The sequence below is a fragment of the Coenobita brevimanus genome, chromosome 30 (genome assembly GCF_032717465.1).
Source record: "Coenobita brevimanus isolate Jiangsu-jjx chromosome 30, ASM3271746v2, whole genome shotgun sequence".
NCBI classification, from domain to species: Eukaryota; Metazoa; Arthropoda; class Malacostraca; order Decapoda; family Coenobitidae; genus Coenobita; species Coenobita brevimanus.
Window position 1 is genome coordinate 3,057,166 of NC_136983.1, and position 17,500 is coordinate 3,074,665.

The following is a 17,500-nucleotide window of genomic DNA, read 5'->3' on the forward strand; positions in this document are numbered from 1 at the left end:
AGATGAGAAAGAGAGGGAAAGAGGGAGAAGAGAGGGGAAAGAGGAGGGAGGAAGGGGAGCATAACGGAGAGAGAAGAGGAAGAGCGAAGGAAGGAAGCAGGAAGAAGAGAGAGGAGAGAGGGAGAGGGGAATGGAGAGAAAACTGGAGGGAGAGGTTAGCGAAGAGATGAAAGAGTGGAAGAGAGGAAAGGAGAGAGTGAAAGGTGAGAGAGAGAAGCATGAAACGGAATGACGGAGAGAGTGAGTGGAGGATGTAGAGGAAGGGTAGGATAGGGTAGGAAGGGAGAGAATAGGGAAGGTGGAGGGGAAAGGAGCGAAGGAGGAGGAGAGAAGGAGGAAAGGAGGTAGGGGAAAGAGGGAGAGGAAAGCGAGGGAGAGGAGTGGAGGAAGAGGACAGAAGAGAGAGTGAGGGAAAGGGAGAAGAGAGAAGTAAAGGAAAGAGGACAGAAAGAGAGGGGTAAAGGAGGGAAGAGAAGAGGAAGAGCGGCATGAGAGAGAGAGAGAGAGAGAGAGAGAGAGAGAGAGAGAGAGAGAGAGAGAGAGAGAGAGAGAGAGAGAGAGAGAGAGAGTGGAAAGGAAAGGAAAACAGTTCACATCATTAACTTAACCAAACCTTCACCATACCTCTGCCTACTACCACTATCTTCTATCACCGTCTATTCCTTGTATCTGCCCTGCCATCCCACTGTCTACAACCACCATCTGTTTCACCGTCTGTTGCTTTTCTTAGTCTGTCCTCTTAAATTCCTGAGGGTAAACGAAAGGTAGGACAGTGGGTATCAGCGCCCATTTGGTGACATGTGAAAGTGTGTGATGTCATCTTTTTTTTTTTTTTTTTTTTTTTAGAGGGCTGGTGAGTCTTAGGCAACTGACTACCTAGCCTAACACGAGTCATATACATCAAACGTGATATACATCCAATTTATTCACATGATTGCAAACGTAAGCAGAATAATTACTTCATGTACACAGTAACAAACTTTCATTACCAAAATTTCACTACCATTATAGCCCCAACAGATATTCAGTATGGACGGTGGGTATCAGAGTCACAGTGATGATATGCAAAGGCTTATGGCACAGAATAGGACAACATGGCCTCAGGGAATGGACTGTAGAATACTCACCTAAATTTTCCTTTCCAGAGGAGCACCGGGAGATGAATGGGCACTCAGACGATGACCTGAAGCGACAGCGAACCCAGTACAACACCGACCCTCTCTATACCAATGTAAGTGCTCTACCAGGCTGTGTTCTTGGCTGGTGTGGATGGGGATAGGTTGGCTTAGGTTTAGATTGGTTGGGCCGGGTTGGGCTGGGTTGGAGTGAGTTAGGCTTGGGTGTTGTGTGGGGTGTTAGGCCAGGCTGGGTTGATCTGGGTTGAGCTGTGTTGGACTGGGGTTGTGTTGTGGTTGTGGTGTGGTGTGTTAGACTGACCTGTGTTGATCTGGGTTGAGTTGTGCTATGATGTGTGGATTATATAGTGTTATGTTGCGTTGGGTTAGGCTAGGGTGGACTGGATATATCTTTGTTGTGTTGTGCTAATTGAGTTGGGCAGGGCTGGGATAAGCTGCAGTTTGTGATGCAGGACTGAATAGGCTTAGGTTGAAATAGATTAGATCAAACTAGGTTAGGCTAGACTGGCTTAGGTTGGGTGGAGTTAGAGGTAGACTCGGTTAGGTTAGATTGGGATGGTTCTGAGGTTAAAAAGGATTAGGCTACGTTGGGTTGGGCTGCGTTGTATGTGTTGTGTTGCACTGGGTTATATTGCATTTGTGTAGGTTAGAGAAGGCAGGGCTTGGTTTGACTTGGTTACGTTTGACTTCTTTTGGCTTAGATTTCGTTGGGTTGTATTGGGTATGGCTAAATCTGCCTTGGTTTGGCTTTTATTGCGTTTTAGGAACAACCGAAGCGGAGGGAGAAATTTTATGCCCTCAACTTTTTGGTCATAATTTTGGGTCTTTACGTGTCGAAAGTTTTTTCTTTTTGGAATACGTCTCGTCCGCCATTATGCGTGTCCAAAATCGTCACGCTATTTTCATTTCCTATTCATTTACAGTCTGGATAGCGTGAGTGTATTGGTAGACTGACTATATATACTCTGTTCACTTTACCTTGGCCTAAAATTGTCATCCCTCCATCTTGAATGTTGAGTTATAACAATAGATTTATAACAGAATATGGTGCTAATCACGAAGAAGTGCTACAAAACGTATGTAGAGCCACAGTATTATCTTTTTCTGCCACTGAGCTACGTGAAATAAGCCCCACAAAAGGACGAATATTTGGGCCAGTTTGGATGGATGGATGGATGGATGGAAGGATAGGTGGATGGGTGGATGGAAGGATGGATGGATGGATGGATGGATGGATGGATGGATGGATGGAAGGATGGATGGATGGATGGATGGATGGATGGATTAATGGATGGATGGATGGATGGATGGGAGGATGATGGATGGATGGATTGATGGAAGGATGGATGGATGGATGGAGTGTAGGTACCGGTATGTGTGATGTTATGTGTTGGGTTACTCTCTCTCTCTCTCTCTAATCGCTGTTCTTTGTCTTTCCCTCTGCCTACGACCGCCATTCTTCGAAACCCAATGTGTCCAGGCGTCTTAAAAGGAGCGGTTCTTCATTTTGTTTTCTTAGAGAGAGAGAAAGAGAGAGAGGGGGAGAGAGAGAGAGAGAGAATGATGGTCGGTGTGAGAGAAAAAGAAAAAAAGGAGAAAGGAGAGAAAAGAAAGAGAGATACTTGAAGGAGACCAGTAAAAAAGTCATTTGAAAGAATGGGAGGGAGAGAGAGGAGGGAGGGAGGGAGGGAAAGGAGAGAGAAAATGGAAGAACGGAGGAGAGGAGGAAAGGGAAGAAAAGATGAAGGAAAGGAAGGAGAGTGCGCGAATGGAGAGAGAGAGAGAGAGAGAGAGAGAGAGAGTTATAGCTAGGTTAGGGTCCTTTTATTTGTCTTGGGCTCGTCTCTTATTTGAGGTCGCGTCGTAGCACGGGTTTATAGTGGAGAGAGTTTGCTTTATGGTGCTCTCTCCCTCTCTCTCCCTCCCTCTCTCTCTCTCTCTCTCTCTCTCTCTCTCTCTCTCTCTCTCTCTCTCTCTCTCTCTCTCTCTCTCTCTCTCTCCCACGTCCCTCTCACTTCCTTCGTACCCTCTCGTCCTTCATTTTCTTTCTCCTCTTCCTTTCACTCTCTTTTCCCTCAATACAAATTTTCCCATTCTCCTCTCCATCCATTCTTTCCTCTCTCAGTTTCCTCATTTCCTCCTCTCCTTCCTCCCTCTCCTCCTTCCTTCCTCCATTTCCCATCGCTTCCTCTACCATCCTTCTTCTCTCCTCGTAATCTGGTTCCTCCTCCCTTCTCCATCCTTCTCTCACTCCCCCTTCTCTTCTCTTTTTTTTTCTTTCTCTTCCTTCCTCTCCCTCTCTCTTTACTCTCCTTTTCATTTTCTTCGCTCTTTCTTTCCTTCCTCTCTTCCTTCTTTTCCCTCCTACCCCTCCACTCCTCCCTTTCCTCCTTCCTTCCCATCTCTCCATTGATTCTTCGATTTCCCTCCTTTCTCGCTCTCTCTCCACTCCTTCCCTTCTCTCTCCATTCCTCCCTCTCTCCCGCTTCCCTCCGTCCATCTTTCTATCTTCCTTCTCACTTCCTCTTTCCTTCCCTCCTTTCCTCCTGGCCTCCCTCTTTCTCCTTTCCTTCCCTTCCTTCCTCGTCTCCCTTCCTCCTCACTCTCTCCTTTTTTTCCTGCTTCTGTTGTTCCTTCTTCCTTCTCAGTCACTATAGGCGTATCTCCCTTCCTCCTTTCCTTTTCTCTCTTCCTCCCTTTCCTCTCTCCTTCCTTCCTCCCTTTCCTCTTTCCTTCCTTCCTTCTTTCCTTCCTGCCTCTCCTCCCTCTCTTCTTTCTTCTCTCTTCCTATGGTTCCTTCTTTCATGTCAGTCCAAATAGTTTTATCTCCCTTCCTCCTTTCCCTCCTTCCTCCCTCTCTCCTCCCTCCCTTCCTTCCTTCCTCCCTCTCTCCTCCCTCCCTCCTTCCTCCCTCTCTTCTTTCTCTCCTTCTTCTAGGGTTGCTTGTTTCATGCCAGTCCATATAGTCGTATCTCCCTTCCTCCTTTCCTTTCCCTCCTTCCTTCCTCTCTCCTTCCTTCCTCCCTCCCTCCCTTCCTCTCTCCCTCCCTCACTCCTCCCTGTCTCCCTTCCTCCCTGCAGGCATCTGAGAGCAGGTAATAAGGCTTCCTATTGGTGGGTGGATGATGGTGATATGATGCAGGGGCGACGTGATTGGCTCCCTGGCCCCGAGAGTCATAAGCCAGACTGACCAATAACATTACAAATTGCCGGCTACGTAGGGCTTTATGACCGGCTGGGGAGGGGGCAGGGGGCTGGGGAGGGGCTGGGGAGAGGCTGGGGAGGGGGGAGGGGCTGGGGAGGGGGAAATAAATCTCTCTTATGGGGCAGTTTTGTTGTAGGATGTCTGAGGAGCGCCATTTTCTCCGGAGACGCTGTGGAATAAGATGCCTTTGTCTTGGCTTAGGTGGTGGGCGGAGAGAGAGAGAGAGAGAGAGAGAGAGAGAGAGAGAGAGAGAGAGAGAGAGAGAGAGAGAGAGAGAGAATTATTTAGACAGGTAAGGAGCAGATGGTGAAAGAGAGAAAGGGAATTGTTGACACAAGATACATAGATAGATACATAGACAGATAGATAGATAGATAGATAGATAGATAGATGGATAGAGAGAGAGAGAGAGAGAGAGAGAGCCAGGTCAGTCTGTCTCTCCGTCTGTCTGTCGTGAAGGAAACAAATCGCGTCTATTCAAATGGGCAGACGACATTAAGTGTTCCCGGAGGCATTGTTTTTCCTGCTGATATAACTCTCTCTCTCTCTCTCTCTCTCTCTCTCTCTCTCTCTCTCTCTCTCTCACACACACACACACACACACACACACACACACACACACACACACACACACACACACACACACACACACACACACACACACACACACACACACACACACACACACACACACACACACACACACACACACACACACACACACACACACACACACACACACACACACACACACACACACACACACACACACACACACACACACACACACACACACACACACACACACACACACACACACACACACACACACACACACACACACACACACACACACACACACACACACACACACACACACACACACACACACACACACACACACACACACACACACACACACACACACACACACACACACACACACACACACACACACACACACACACACACACACACACACACACACACACACACACACACACTCTTACTTCTAGGATCTGTTTTTAATTAATCAGCCAATCAGTTAGTCAATAAGTGAATCAAACTCTCTATCTGTCTGTCTCTGTCTCTGTCTCTCTCTCTCTCTCTCTCTCTCAGCCACACCCCACACCATCCTCCCACACCCAATCCGCTCCACTACAGATCGATTTTTCAATACCCAGCGCTCACTCTTGTATATATTTCGTGCTGTGTTGTGATAACGGGGACGCGAATGGCAGTCTTTATCGGTGGGATGATGGAGGAGTTGAGTGCTTCTTGAGTAACCCTTGTGTGGAGGACAATAAAGGCAACAGGTACCGAATTTTACGTTGATGGACGGTGGGTACTAGCGTTGGAAAATGGATATTGGCGAGGTGATGGCGCGGTACAAGGAGGGTCAAAAGTGTGCATGCTCTTCTTCGACTTCTGCGTCACACTCAGGGCCTTTCCGTCACTTTCCTCCCTGACATATCAAAGAGAATTACCTCGAGTCTCAGAACCATGCCAAGCCCCTCTTAGCTTAGGAATACTAGCCTGCAGAGGGATGTGAGAAGTAGATAAGGTGAAATATAAGGGCAGAGAAACATAGCAAGTCTCCCTCAGCTTAGAAATATTAGCCAGGGAGAGGGAACTGAGAAAAAGAACAGGTGAAATATTAAGTACGGAACAATTCAAAGTCTGCCTCAGCTTTGGAATATAAGCTTTCAGAGGAGAGTGACAATTAGAAGTGAAATATTTGGGAAGCGATACACACCAGATTTCTCTCAGCTTGGGAATATTAGCTAGAAGAGGGAAGTGAGAAGAGGGTAAGGTGAAATATGAGGGCAGAGAAACATGGCACGCCTTTGTCAACTTGAGAATATTTGGGAAGGTGAAGGAAGAGAAATGAGTATATGGGGTGAAGTATTAGGGTAGAGAAACACATCGAGTCTCTCCCTACTTAGGAATGGCCCAGGATGGAGGTGAGATATAGAAGAGGTAAAAATGTCAGGGCACACGTTCATACCAGGCCTCTGTCAGCTTAGGGATATGAGCCAGCAGAAGGAGATGAGAAGTGGAAGAGGTAGAGTAGCAAGAAATAGAAAATTCCAAGGCTCTCTCAACTTAGGGATAAAAAAAAAACTAACAAAGGAAAGTGACAAGGAGAAGAAGAGAAATATTAAGGCAAAGAAAGATGTCAGGTCTTCCTCAGCTTAGAAATAATAGCCACAAGAGGGAACTGAGAAGAAGAAGAGGTGAGGGCAGACAAACATACCATGCCTCTATTAGCTTAGGAATATGAGGCAGCAGAGGGAAGTGATAAGCATTGGAGTTGAAATATTAGGGGAAATTCTGCTCCTAGTCGTAAAGTAATGGGCAGAAATTTGTACTTCTCTCTCTCAAGATTGTGTCCTGCCTTCCATATGCCTCACGCCTCTCTACACGTCAAAAAATATCTATCCCTCTCATCTTTTTGTTTTTTCCTCTGCGTGTTTCATTTTGCTGGCTAATAAAAAAAATCATGTGACAGGGAAATATCAAAGAAGAATTTTGCTCACGACTGTACCTGTGAGTATTGAGGCACGTGCTGAGCTCTGGCACGTGCTGACTGCCCTCCTGCACGTGCACTGAGAAAGGTGTACTTAAATGGCATGCCACCTTATTGACTTAGTGTGTTTACCTCTCACCGTTTTGTCCATCTAAGGTTTACCACTCGCTCACGTCCCTCTGTCAGCACGCTCTGTCTGTCTGTCTCTCACTCTGTCTGCCTGTCTGTCTGTCTGTCTGTCTCTGTCTCTGTCTGTCTGTCTGTCTCTCTGTCTCTCTCTCTCTTTCATACTCCCTTCTCTTTGTTCTCGATGCTAGCACACACACACACACACACACACACACACACACACACACACACACACACACACACACACACACACACACACACACACACACACACACACACACACAAAACAGTGCATGGATATAGGCAGATAGATAGTAAAAATACACACACATACATATCACTTAGATACTTAGATGGATAGATAGATTGATACATACAGTAGATGGACAGTGTAGCGTAGCTCAGCTGGACAGATGAGAGAGAGAGAGAGAGAGAGAGAGAGAGAGAGAGAGAGAGAGAGAGAGAGAGAGAGAGAGAGAGAGAGAAACTAAGCAAGAAAACCTCGAAGCACATAGTACGCTGATCAGTAAATCCAACCCCAGTCTTTTTTCTTTTCTTCTCTCTCTCTCTCTCTAGTCACACTCAAAACAAACACACATTAACGACAACAATACACCCTCAAACCTTAACAAATGGAGGACGACGACACCGGGATGGCCGAAATTCTTAGCGCTCTCACGGCACACCAGTTTTTCAGTATACACAAAAATCTCCCTCAATTCATTCATTTTCCCTCGTTGGGCTCGCATGAAGGTGATTAATTCCTTCAGTTTGAGGACGTCATTTTTGCAATACTCTTGTTACCTCCAGACATTTTTAAAGTTAAGAGCGAGTGTTTTAAGTAGAGAGGTTGGATAAAGCTTTTGTCCACAGCTAAAAAGGAGGGTTTGAACTTGAGAGGTTGGGTATAGCTTTTGTCCACAGCTAAAAGGGAGGGTTTGTGCTTGAGAGGTTGGGTATAGCTTTTGTCCACAGCTAAAAAGGAGGGTTTGAACTTGAGAGGTTGGGTATAGCTTTTGTCCACAGCCAAAAAGGAGGGTTTGAACTTGAGAGGTTGGGTATAGCTTTTGTCCACAGCTAAAAGGGAGGGTTTGTGCTTGAGAGGTTGGGTATAGCTTTTGTCCACAGCTAAAAAGGAGGGTTTGAACTTGAGAGGTTGGGTATAGCTTTTGTCCACAGCTAAAAAGGAGGGTTTGAACTTGAGAGGTTAGGTAAAGCTTTTGTTCACAGCTTGGTTACTGTGGCACTCCCCTAAGCTGGTTAGGATAGTCGGGAAGTAGCAAGAATATAACAGAAATAGGTCATTGGACTGAAAGGGTTGATATATTATTTCCTTTATCGACCCACTTAAAGTCAACATAACGCCAGGACCCAATATGACCTGAAAAGTTTTAAAGGAGAATAGGATATCAAAACCATTAGCTCAAATTCTCCATGTATCACTAAGGATTGACAGTGTGCTAAGTTTTTGGCAACAAGTAGTATTATAACTCCATCATCTGTAACTTGTATTAAATCACAGCCAGGAAATTACAATACACTTACCTCAACATCGGTAGAGTGCTACCTGATGGAGACCAGTTATTAGAGAGAGAGAGAGAGAGAGAGAGAGAGAGAGAGAGAGAGAGAGAGAGAGAGAGAGAGAGAGAGAGAGAGATTACATTTAGAACAAAGCAACGTTATTCAAGATGCACGACACGTTTTTTGGGAGCAAGTGTTAACATCTCATCGCATTCCTTGACTTTGTATGATATAGATAAGAAAGATGAAACTAAGTCTGTTGATACGCTGTAATCTAACTTATCTACATTTCCAGAAAGTATTCGATAAAAATCCTCAAAAAAAATGCTTCTTCAGATTATGTAAAGTTCATGGTTTCAGTGGTAGTGTACTAAAGTGAATGGAAATCTGGTTTATGGAACACACACACACACACGCACAGAGAGAGAGAGAGAGAGAGAGAGAGAGAGAGAGAGAGAGAGAGAGAGAGAGAGAGAGAGAGAGAGAGAGAGAGAGAGAGAGAGAGAGAGAGAGAGAGAGAGTTGTCACTGATGGAAAGGAATAAAATTAGATGAACTTACTAGCGGAGTGCCACAAGGTCACTTCTGGGTCCCGTTCTGTTCCTAATTTACATCAGTGATAATGAGGAAGGTTTGTGTTGTAAGATATCCAAATTTCCTGATAACATGCAAGCTGATAACAAGTGATAATCAGAACAAAGATAATTCAGCGGGATCTTGATAACTTGTTTCTTAGGACTCGAACGAGGGAAATTTATGTAAACACTGACACATGAAAATATATGGAGTAAAAACGACATGTGTTCACTGCGCCATGACAATTACACTGAAATAAGTAAGCAAAGTAAGCATTAGGAACATAAAATCGTAACAAATGACTTAAAACAAAAATCTAGAATACACAGAAACATAACAAAAAGCTAAAAAAAATGTATGGATTCACAGGCAGAGCTTTGACGTTAAAATACGCTTATATAATCACCTTCTACAATTCATTGGTATGCGGATATCTCGGGTATTGTGTTCAGTTTTGGTCACCATATTGGAAAAATACGGAGAAATTTGAGAGTACAGCAGTGAGTGACAAAAATGATACCTCAACTATGGGACTAATAATTCAGGGACATTTAAAAGTGCTAATTCCCTAAAGAGTTCTAACCATATTAAAAAAAACAAAATTGCTGAGGAATGTGGTGGATTTAACTACAGTAATAACATTGAAAAATTTGCTAAAATAACTAATCTTCAGGTAGGTAGGTTCATATTTGATTTACAGAATAACAAATCTAGCGGATTATATTTTACTCATCCGGATTAAGGAAAATACAGCATCATCATAGCATTGTTAAAATGATACTTTGCTCTCACAGATTAAGTAAAAGTAGGACAAAAAAATCATTCATCGTATCCATGAAGTTTCCATATTATATATATATTTGTTTATATTTTATGCTAGTCCTTCTAACTTTTTCCTGCCGGCTTCATCTGGCTGGATTGGTAGGGGGTGGAGCCTTCTTGCATACCAGTCTATATCTTACCAACTGAATCGAATATCATAGCCACAGTTTTCTTTGTAACAGACAGCCTTGAAAGAGCCATTATTTATGTTGCTGTTTGCTTTCCTTTGTGCTCCTTTTCAGAGAGAGAGAGAGAGAGAGAGAGAGAGAGAGAGAGAGAGAATCAGGGCCTGGCGTCACACTTCCAGCACTCACTAATACCCGCATATGAATATAGATTGGACATTGACTCTGGCTGAAGGCAACACAGCGATAGGATGGCGCGTTTTGATTCATTTAGATAGCTGGAAATAGATGGGGAATTCTCTCTCTCTCTCTTCCTGTTTATGTGCTTTCTGTTTATCTGTCTATCTGTTCATTCATTCATCCATCCATCCACCTATCTGTTAACCAATCTGTCTATCTATCTGTCACTTACTCAATCATTCAGTTTTATCTATCCCTTTTTCTGGCTTTTTCTATCTTATATCCATCTTTTCCTTCAGTCGTTCCACTGGGTCGTCTGTCTGTCCTTCTGTCTCACTATTCTTTCATCATCTCTACCCCTCATCGTTTTGACCGAACCCACAGGGGCGGCCAAATCCAGTATCTGTATCCCTAATTGTGTCACTCACTCACTCACTGAGCCACTGTACCATATTAAAGATGAAATCTGACAAGTTGCAACCGTAGAGTTTTATGGCATCACATTTTGGAGGTGTGGTGAGGGGCTGGAGTACTGATGGTGTGTCTGGCGTGGGTCTGGGGTGTCTGAGCAGCATTTGGTGTGTATCTGGGGTGTGTCTGTAGGGGTGTAAAGACAAAGTACGTCAGTTGATATGTGGTGGGACGGTTTGTACAGGTGGGGTGGGTGTGGCTATCAATGGTGTCCTTTGTCTTGTTCTGTATATCAAGACCGGACCACCTCCAAAGGACCGAAATGTCTGTGTGGTATGTATATGTAACTCCCCCTACTCTCTCTCTCTCTCTCTCTCTCTCTCTCTCTCTCTCCATTATTCAGACCACAAATACGATTATGGCTGAGAGAAGGAAGTGATTTATCGATTTTGCGTTACCATGAATAAGTTAGTTGGTAAGAGTAAGAGCAAACACAATTGTGGTAGTTGCGGTAGAGGTTGCAGTGTTTGTGGTCGGTGTGGCGACTGTGATAGATTGTGGTGTGGTGTGGTGGTACTGCTAGGTTGTGGTGGTGGGTGGTGTGATTTTGGAGGTGTGGTGTTGTGGTAGATATTGTGGTTGTGAGAGTGGTTATGGTGGTTGTGGGAGTGATTATGGTGGTTGTGGTGGTTCTTGATGGTAGATGTGGTGAAGTGGTAGTTATGGTAATTTTGGTGGGTGTGGTGGAATGGTAGTAATGGTGGTTTTGGTGGTAGTGGTTGGTGGTTGCGGTGACTTTGGCAGGTGTGGTAAAGTGGTAGTAATAGTGAGTTTTGTGGTAGTGGTTGGTAGTTGTGGTGATTTTGGGTGTGTGTGGTGAGGTGGTAGTTATGGTGGGTTTGGTGGTAGTGGTTGGTAGTTGTGGTAATTTTGGTGGGTGTGGTGAGGTGGTAATAGCAGTGGGTTTGGTGGTAGTGTTAAGGTGTGATAAATGCAGGTGAGATCTTTAGCCTATAATTAATTTTTCCCCTCACAGGCAAACAAGTTCTAGATCAATAGGCATGTTGTAAAGGAAATCTTGATATTTTTTACCCTACCCTACCCTTTCTTAAACTAACCAAACCTAACTAATGTACTATCTTGCTCTGAATTACCGTGCCTCTTTCCTACCCTCTTCTGCCCTGCCCTACCCTACCCTGTTCTGCTCTGCTCTAGCCTTCCCTATTCTGCCCTGTCCTACCCTAACCTATCCTGCTGCACCCTACCCTGCACCAATGTCTCCTGTCTTTCCATGTCTTTCCCTGCCCTACCTAACCATAATCTCACGTGTCTTACCTTGCAATACTGTACCCTACTCTAACATACCTCAGCCTACCGTAGAAGCCCTTCCACACAGCAAGTAGGCACCTGTGGTTCCCAAGATCGCTAATCATCAGTTTCAAAGCATAGCGATGATACACGCAAGAAACAGTGGAGCTCAAGCAGGGATGGCGCTTCAGGTCATCAAGTCTACACCATTATTTTCCAAGCCTTTTCCGTCACCGTACTTCAACATGACAGGTGCCCACTGATCGTCTGGAAGGGACTTAACATGCCCCGGTTGGATTACCCTATCATGCTGTACCTTGCACTACCATATCTTAGTCTACCATACCAGTCACTACCACATCCTAATTTAATCTACCTTACCTTGCCGTATCCTACCTTACCCAGCCCTACCATACCTTACCTGCCATAACCTACCCTACCTTACTGTTCCTTTATCTTGTCGTACCCTACAGTGTCCTAATTTACATAATCCTATCTTGCCTTACCCACTATCCTACCCTACCCTAGCCTATCCTACCCTACCCTAACCTACCCCTCTCTATCATACGTCACTCTATCACATCCCATCTTGTCCTACTGTATCCTAACATAATTTATATATCCTATCCTAACCTATTCCTCCCTAACCAACCCTACCATACTCTACCTTACTCATACTTCTCCATGCCCTACCTTACCCTACCCTACCACACTCCACACTAACAAACCCTACCCTACTCTAACCTAACCCAACATACCCAACCCTGCCTAAACCCATCTTGCCTTAGCCTACCCTAGCCTGCCTCACTTTCCCTTACCCTGTCCATCCTTTCCATACCATACTCTAATCCTAACCTATCTTACTACACCCTACCCTTACCCAGCTTACCCTACCCTCCCTTGCTAAGACCTAAATCAGCCTACCATACCTACATGATCCTACTCACACCTTTTCCTAATTTAGTCTGTCTTATTGTACTCTAACCTTTTACACGATACCCAACCCCTTAACCAACCCTATCCTGTCACCTATCCTTCCCTGCCATACCATAATCTAGCCTACCCCACCCTAAAATACCCTATCCTACCCTTCCCTACCTCACCCCATCCTACACTACCCTGCCACACCCTGTTCTACCCTACCCTAGCCTGGCTCTCTAACCATCTATCACATCTCAACCTATTATTGCCTATCCTTACCTACCTTACCCTAATATCCCCTACACCAAGGTACTCCACCCCATCCTATCCAGCCCTAACCTACCATACCCTGCCATACCCTAACCAAGCCTACCATCCCCTCAGATGCTGTGGTCGAAACAATGGTCGTCTCTGAAGAGTGAAGAGGCTGCCAAGACCCTGCTGCCTGACCTTAGTGGAGGGGTGGCGGGGGGCACTGCATCGCCCTACAGGTGGGTGAGATGGATAGATAGATGGAAACGTAGATAGATATAGACAAATAGATGAACAGACAGACTGACCGACAGAGATAGATAAACAGATAGATAGATAAATTAAGAAAGACACAGACAAGCAGAGAGATAGATAAATGGATAGACTGATAGATAGATAGATGGATAAAAGAGATATAAGCAGACAGAAAGACATATGATAGGGATATAGATAAACAGATAATTACAAGTAGATTGCAGTAAATATATATATATGAGAGAGAGAGAGAGAGAGAGTTAAGTACACCTAGTGATTAGCACCCTCACGTACCGGTAATAGCTGATACTCTTACCTGATCATTATTACCCTTTGTTAATTATCAGCAGCCAGGATGATAGACACAAGTATATGATAGAGGTGCACTTAGACTGGAAAGGACTGTGAATGAGGCAAGATAGTAGTGGTAATAGTGTCAGTAGTAGTAGCAGCAGTAGTAGTAGCAGTAGCAGTAGGTAGTAGTAGGAGTAGTAGTAGGAGTAGTAGTAGTAGTACTAGTAGTAGTAGTAGCCCCAAGTTCATCTGAAATGAGAACCCAGTGAACTGTAGGCTGAAGCTGTCCTCTTCCTGCAATCCACCATTCTCCTTTCGGGGCATAGGTAAGCCGTTGAAGGACGTTTGTACAACCAGGCATTGTAGCCACATGGTTATATCGGTGCCACCACATGAAGGCGTCTCTCTCTAGCACCTTTGCACGTATTCTCATTGGTTAAGGAAGCTCCCTAACACTTTTTCGTAAGTGGTTTATTTCGCTTATCACATATCACTGCCCTATTCTGTGTATAAAAATCCTAATATTGCCATATTCTTCATAAATAACATACATAAGGCTATTAATTAACCAAAAATAAATCACTAAGGAAGAGACGCTAGGGAGACTCCTTACCTGACAAGAATAGGGCCTAGGGCTGGAATGAAGGACTGTAATGCAGCCACGATTAGTCTGGATGTGTATGTTAGAATGTGTACTGATATGGATGGAGTGAAGGACTGCAGCTGTGCCAGAACAAGAGTGGATATATATGCTAGAATACTATTGCCATTTGGTTGGGGCTACAGATGGTTAAGGATAATGCAGGATGTAAAGTTGGCATCAAGAGTCCTTTCGCTTTGCCTACTTCACTCTCCATGGATTCTGAAAATTTGTCTGATGAAGCCACAACAACCAAAACTATACCCTCCACCAGGCATCTTGTCACTGAAGCCCCGCCCCTCCTCACCCACCCCCGGAGAGTGGGTGAGGGGCGGGGCCATGACGTCAGCAATGGGGTGGGGCTTAAGAGACAAGTTGCATGACGGCGGGAATAATGACATCGATCTATTGCCAAATAAAGTCATCAGTGTCAGTTGTTACGGATTCACCACAGCGATTTTCAGAGCCATACACAGGGAGAAGCAGGAGAGCCGAAAGTACTTTCCATGCCGACTGTACTGTATCGTCTTTTGGGCCAATTCCAGACGCAGATTTGGCATAATTTAATTCTTCCATGGCCACGTCTTTTCTCATGTTTTGCTGCAACTAACTTCACATTATATTTCGTTCAAAGTAAGAGATTGAGAACGATAATAATGCTACCCTTACATTCGTTAATGCCTGAGAGTGTTAGCGTTACGTTGACACATTAGCGAACATCATAGGAAATCATCAAAGTGTATGCAGCTTATACGTATTGGGAACAATAAAATAAAGTTACATATGAATACAGAAGAAAAAAAAAGGAAAACTATCTGCAAGTGACCCACATGCCCGAAGGGAACCTAACAGAGTATAGAGTCACTATAGTGTAGATTTTTATTTCAATGGACTGAAGGAATACAGTTGAACCCAGAAAAGATTAAATAAGAGTGTGGATTTTTTTTCATTTGGATGGAATGACGGACAAGAGCTGAGCCAGTGTACATTGGATATACACACTCTAAACATTTTATGTATTTGAACTGAAAGCAAGATCGTATTTGAGCCAGGATATGACTGCACTTACTGTATATATTGTGAAGAGTTTGTTTTATTTGGACTGAATAAGGAACGGCAGCTGAGCAAGAATAAGATTGGTAGTATATATATAAGGTGGTACATACATCAAGCTCCTCTTCCACTCCGCCCGGCGATTTCTCGTGTTCTGTGGGACGGCTCAATCAAAGTTACCCCAGCCGTCCTGCATCATGTATTCATTTCCTACTCCCACTGCCACTCCCACGCCCACACGAGCAGACTGAGCCGTTGCCTTACCAAACATGATATCGGCAGGTGGGTTTCTATCTGCCACTGAGGGAACAGGTAAAAACATATGAAAGGACATACTGCACTCTCTTATATGTCCTCCTGTGAATGGGACTAAACTCAGATTAGAATTAGTGGACACACACCTTACCTACCTGACAATCGCAGATCTCCTGGTCAGTGTTATTTTAAAGTATATGATGGTATGAGCTGTATACTGTAGACTAAAAGTTTGTAATTAGGGTAGACTGAAGAGCCGCAGCAGACTCAGGATTCTTAGACTAAGTTATATGATGAAAACTAACTTAGAATTTATTAAAGGATCTTGCCATGATTCTCTTCACACCTACGAGAGTACATTTCGTGGCCTAATACAGTACACTTTTCACCTTAACTTGGCCCAGATTTTCGTCCTCTTGTGACTTATTTCACGTACCCCAGTGGCAGAAAAAAGACAACACTACGGCTCCATATCCTATCCGCGGCACTTCTTCGTGACTACTATCATATTCTAACGTTAATCTTTTGCTATAACTCAAAGACGGCAGTTTTAGGCCAGTTTAGAGCAAAAGACGTACTGCTTAGGTTGTGTCGTGATACTCGTATTAAAGTGTAATGATTTTTTTTTCTTTTTAGGGGAAGAAACATACCTACATTAGAAGAGGTTGTTTACTGGGTAGGAACAACTGAAGGGATCCAAGTCGGGCGGAAATTGTTATCTCCCCCAGTAAATAATTAAGGTTGTAATGAAGTACTGGTTAATGATAGTAGTGGTTGTTATGGTTCTAATTTTCCTCATCACCCCCACCAGTGTACAGTTCGTGGACCATCCCAGTAGCTACCCCGCCGTGACCGCCCCCTCCATCACCAGTGACTCTCTATACGAAACCATGTCTATGTCTCAGGCTGGATCCAACCATGTTTACTCTCCGCCTCTGGCCACCTCTCTCGGTAAGTCTATCCATTTTTATTTATCTATTCTTAACCCCTTCAGTTCGGTGACCTATTATTGCTGTATTCTTGCTCCCTCCAGACATGTTGCATAGCCTGGATGAGACTTTCCGAACTGCAGGCTCTAGATATCAGCGTTATTAGGTCCTTGAACGGTTTATCTTTCCTCTTTACTCTGTTTTACTGCAGTTGATTAAAGAAGATATACATTGAGGTGGTTTGGCCATGTGGATAGGATAGAGAGCGAGAGACTAACGAGGAGAGTGTACGTGAGTGAGGTTTAGGGTGGGAGAGGGAGGGGAACGCCAAGGATGAGATGTAGGAATGAAGTGGAGAGGTATATGAGAGAGGGGTGTGTGAGCTGGGGGAGGGCAGTGATATGGCGGGGGACAGGACGACATGGAGGGGATTTGTCGTCACCCCATACGGGATTAAGGCGTCTGGCGATAGATAGATAGATTAAAGCTGTGTAAATCCTTAAAGTCCTTGAGCCACTGATGGAGGCGAATCTTAACAACTGTGGAATGCAAGTTAGTATCTGCTAGTGAGACGGGCCATAGATTGTGGTTATAAATAGTGAATAAATGATAAAACTCTTAAACAGCTAATTATTATCGGGAATCATTTTCTTTGGTCGTAATTTTTCACTCTAATATTCACTCTGATTTTGGTTGATGGTGTATGGCAACTGTATGAGTGAAGAGATAGGTATTTACAAACAATCTTATGCACTGTCTGAGCTTAGGAAAATATATGAATTGGGAATCCTGGTGGCCCTGAGACGGAGCAGTGCAGACCTGATAAGAGAGAATGAATGAACACCTCACCCAGATCAAAACAGAGCTCCGGGGTTGATGCTTCTTCTATGATCGTACTTCAGTCAGTCTGGAGTAGAATTTGCTAGCACCTGGACCCATCTCACCTGATTCTGTGAGCA

At 44.4% G+C, this 17,500-nt stretch overlaps 1 protein-coding gene across 1 annotated transcript in view; it reads left to right on the forward strand.

Annotated features, from left to right (window-relative positions):
• The window catches only part of LOC145395208 (paired box protein Pax-5-like), a 166,048-nt gene that overhangs the window by 124,999 nt on the left and 23,549 nt on the right, over positions 1 to 17,500 (forward strand). The window contains exons 4-6 of the mRNA XM_080268897.1: positions 1,146 to 1,231; positions 13,248 to 13,354; positions 16,424 to 16,563. Coding sequence (XP_080125023.1) covers positions 1,146 to 1,231; positions 13,248 to 13,354; positions 16,424 to 16,563 — 333 coding nt within the window. The remainder of the gene's footprint in view (positions 1 to 1,145; positions 1,232 to 13,247; positions 13,355 to 16,423; positions 16,564 to 17,500) is intronic.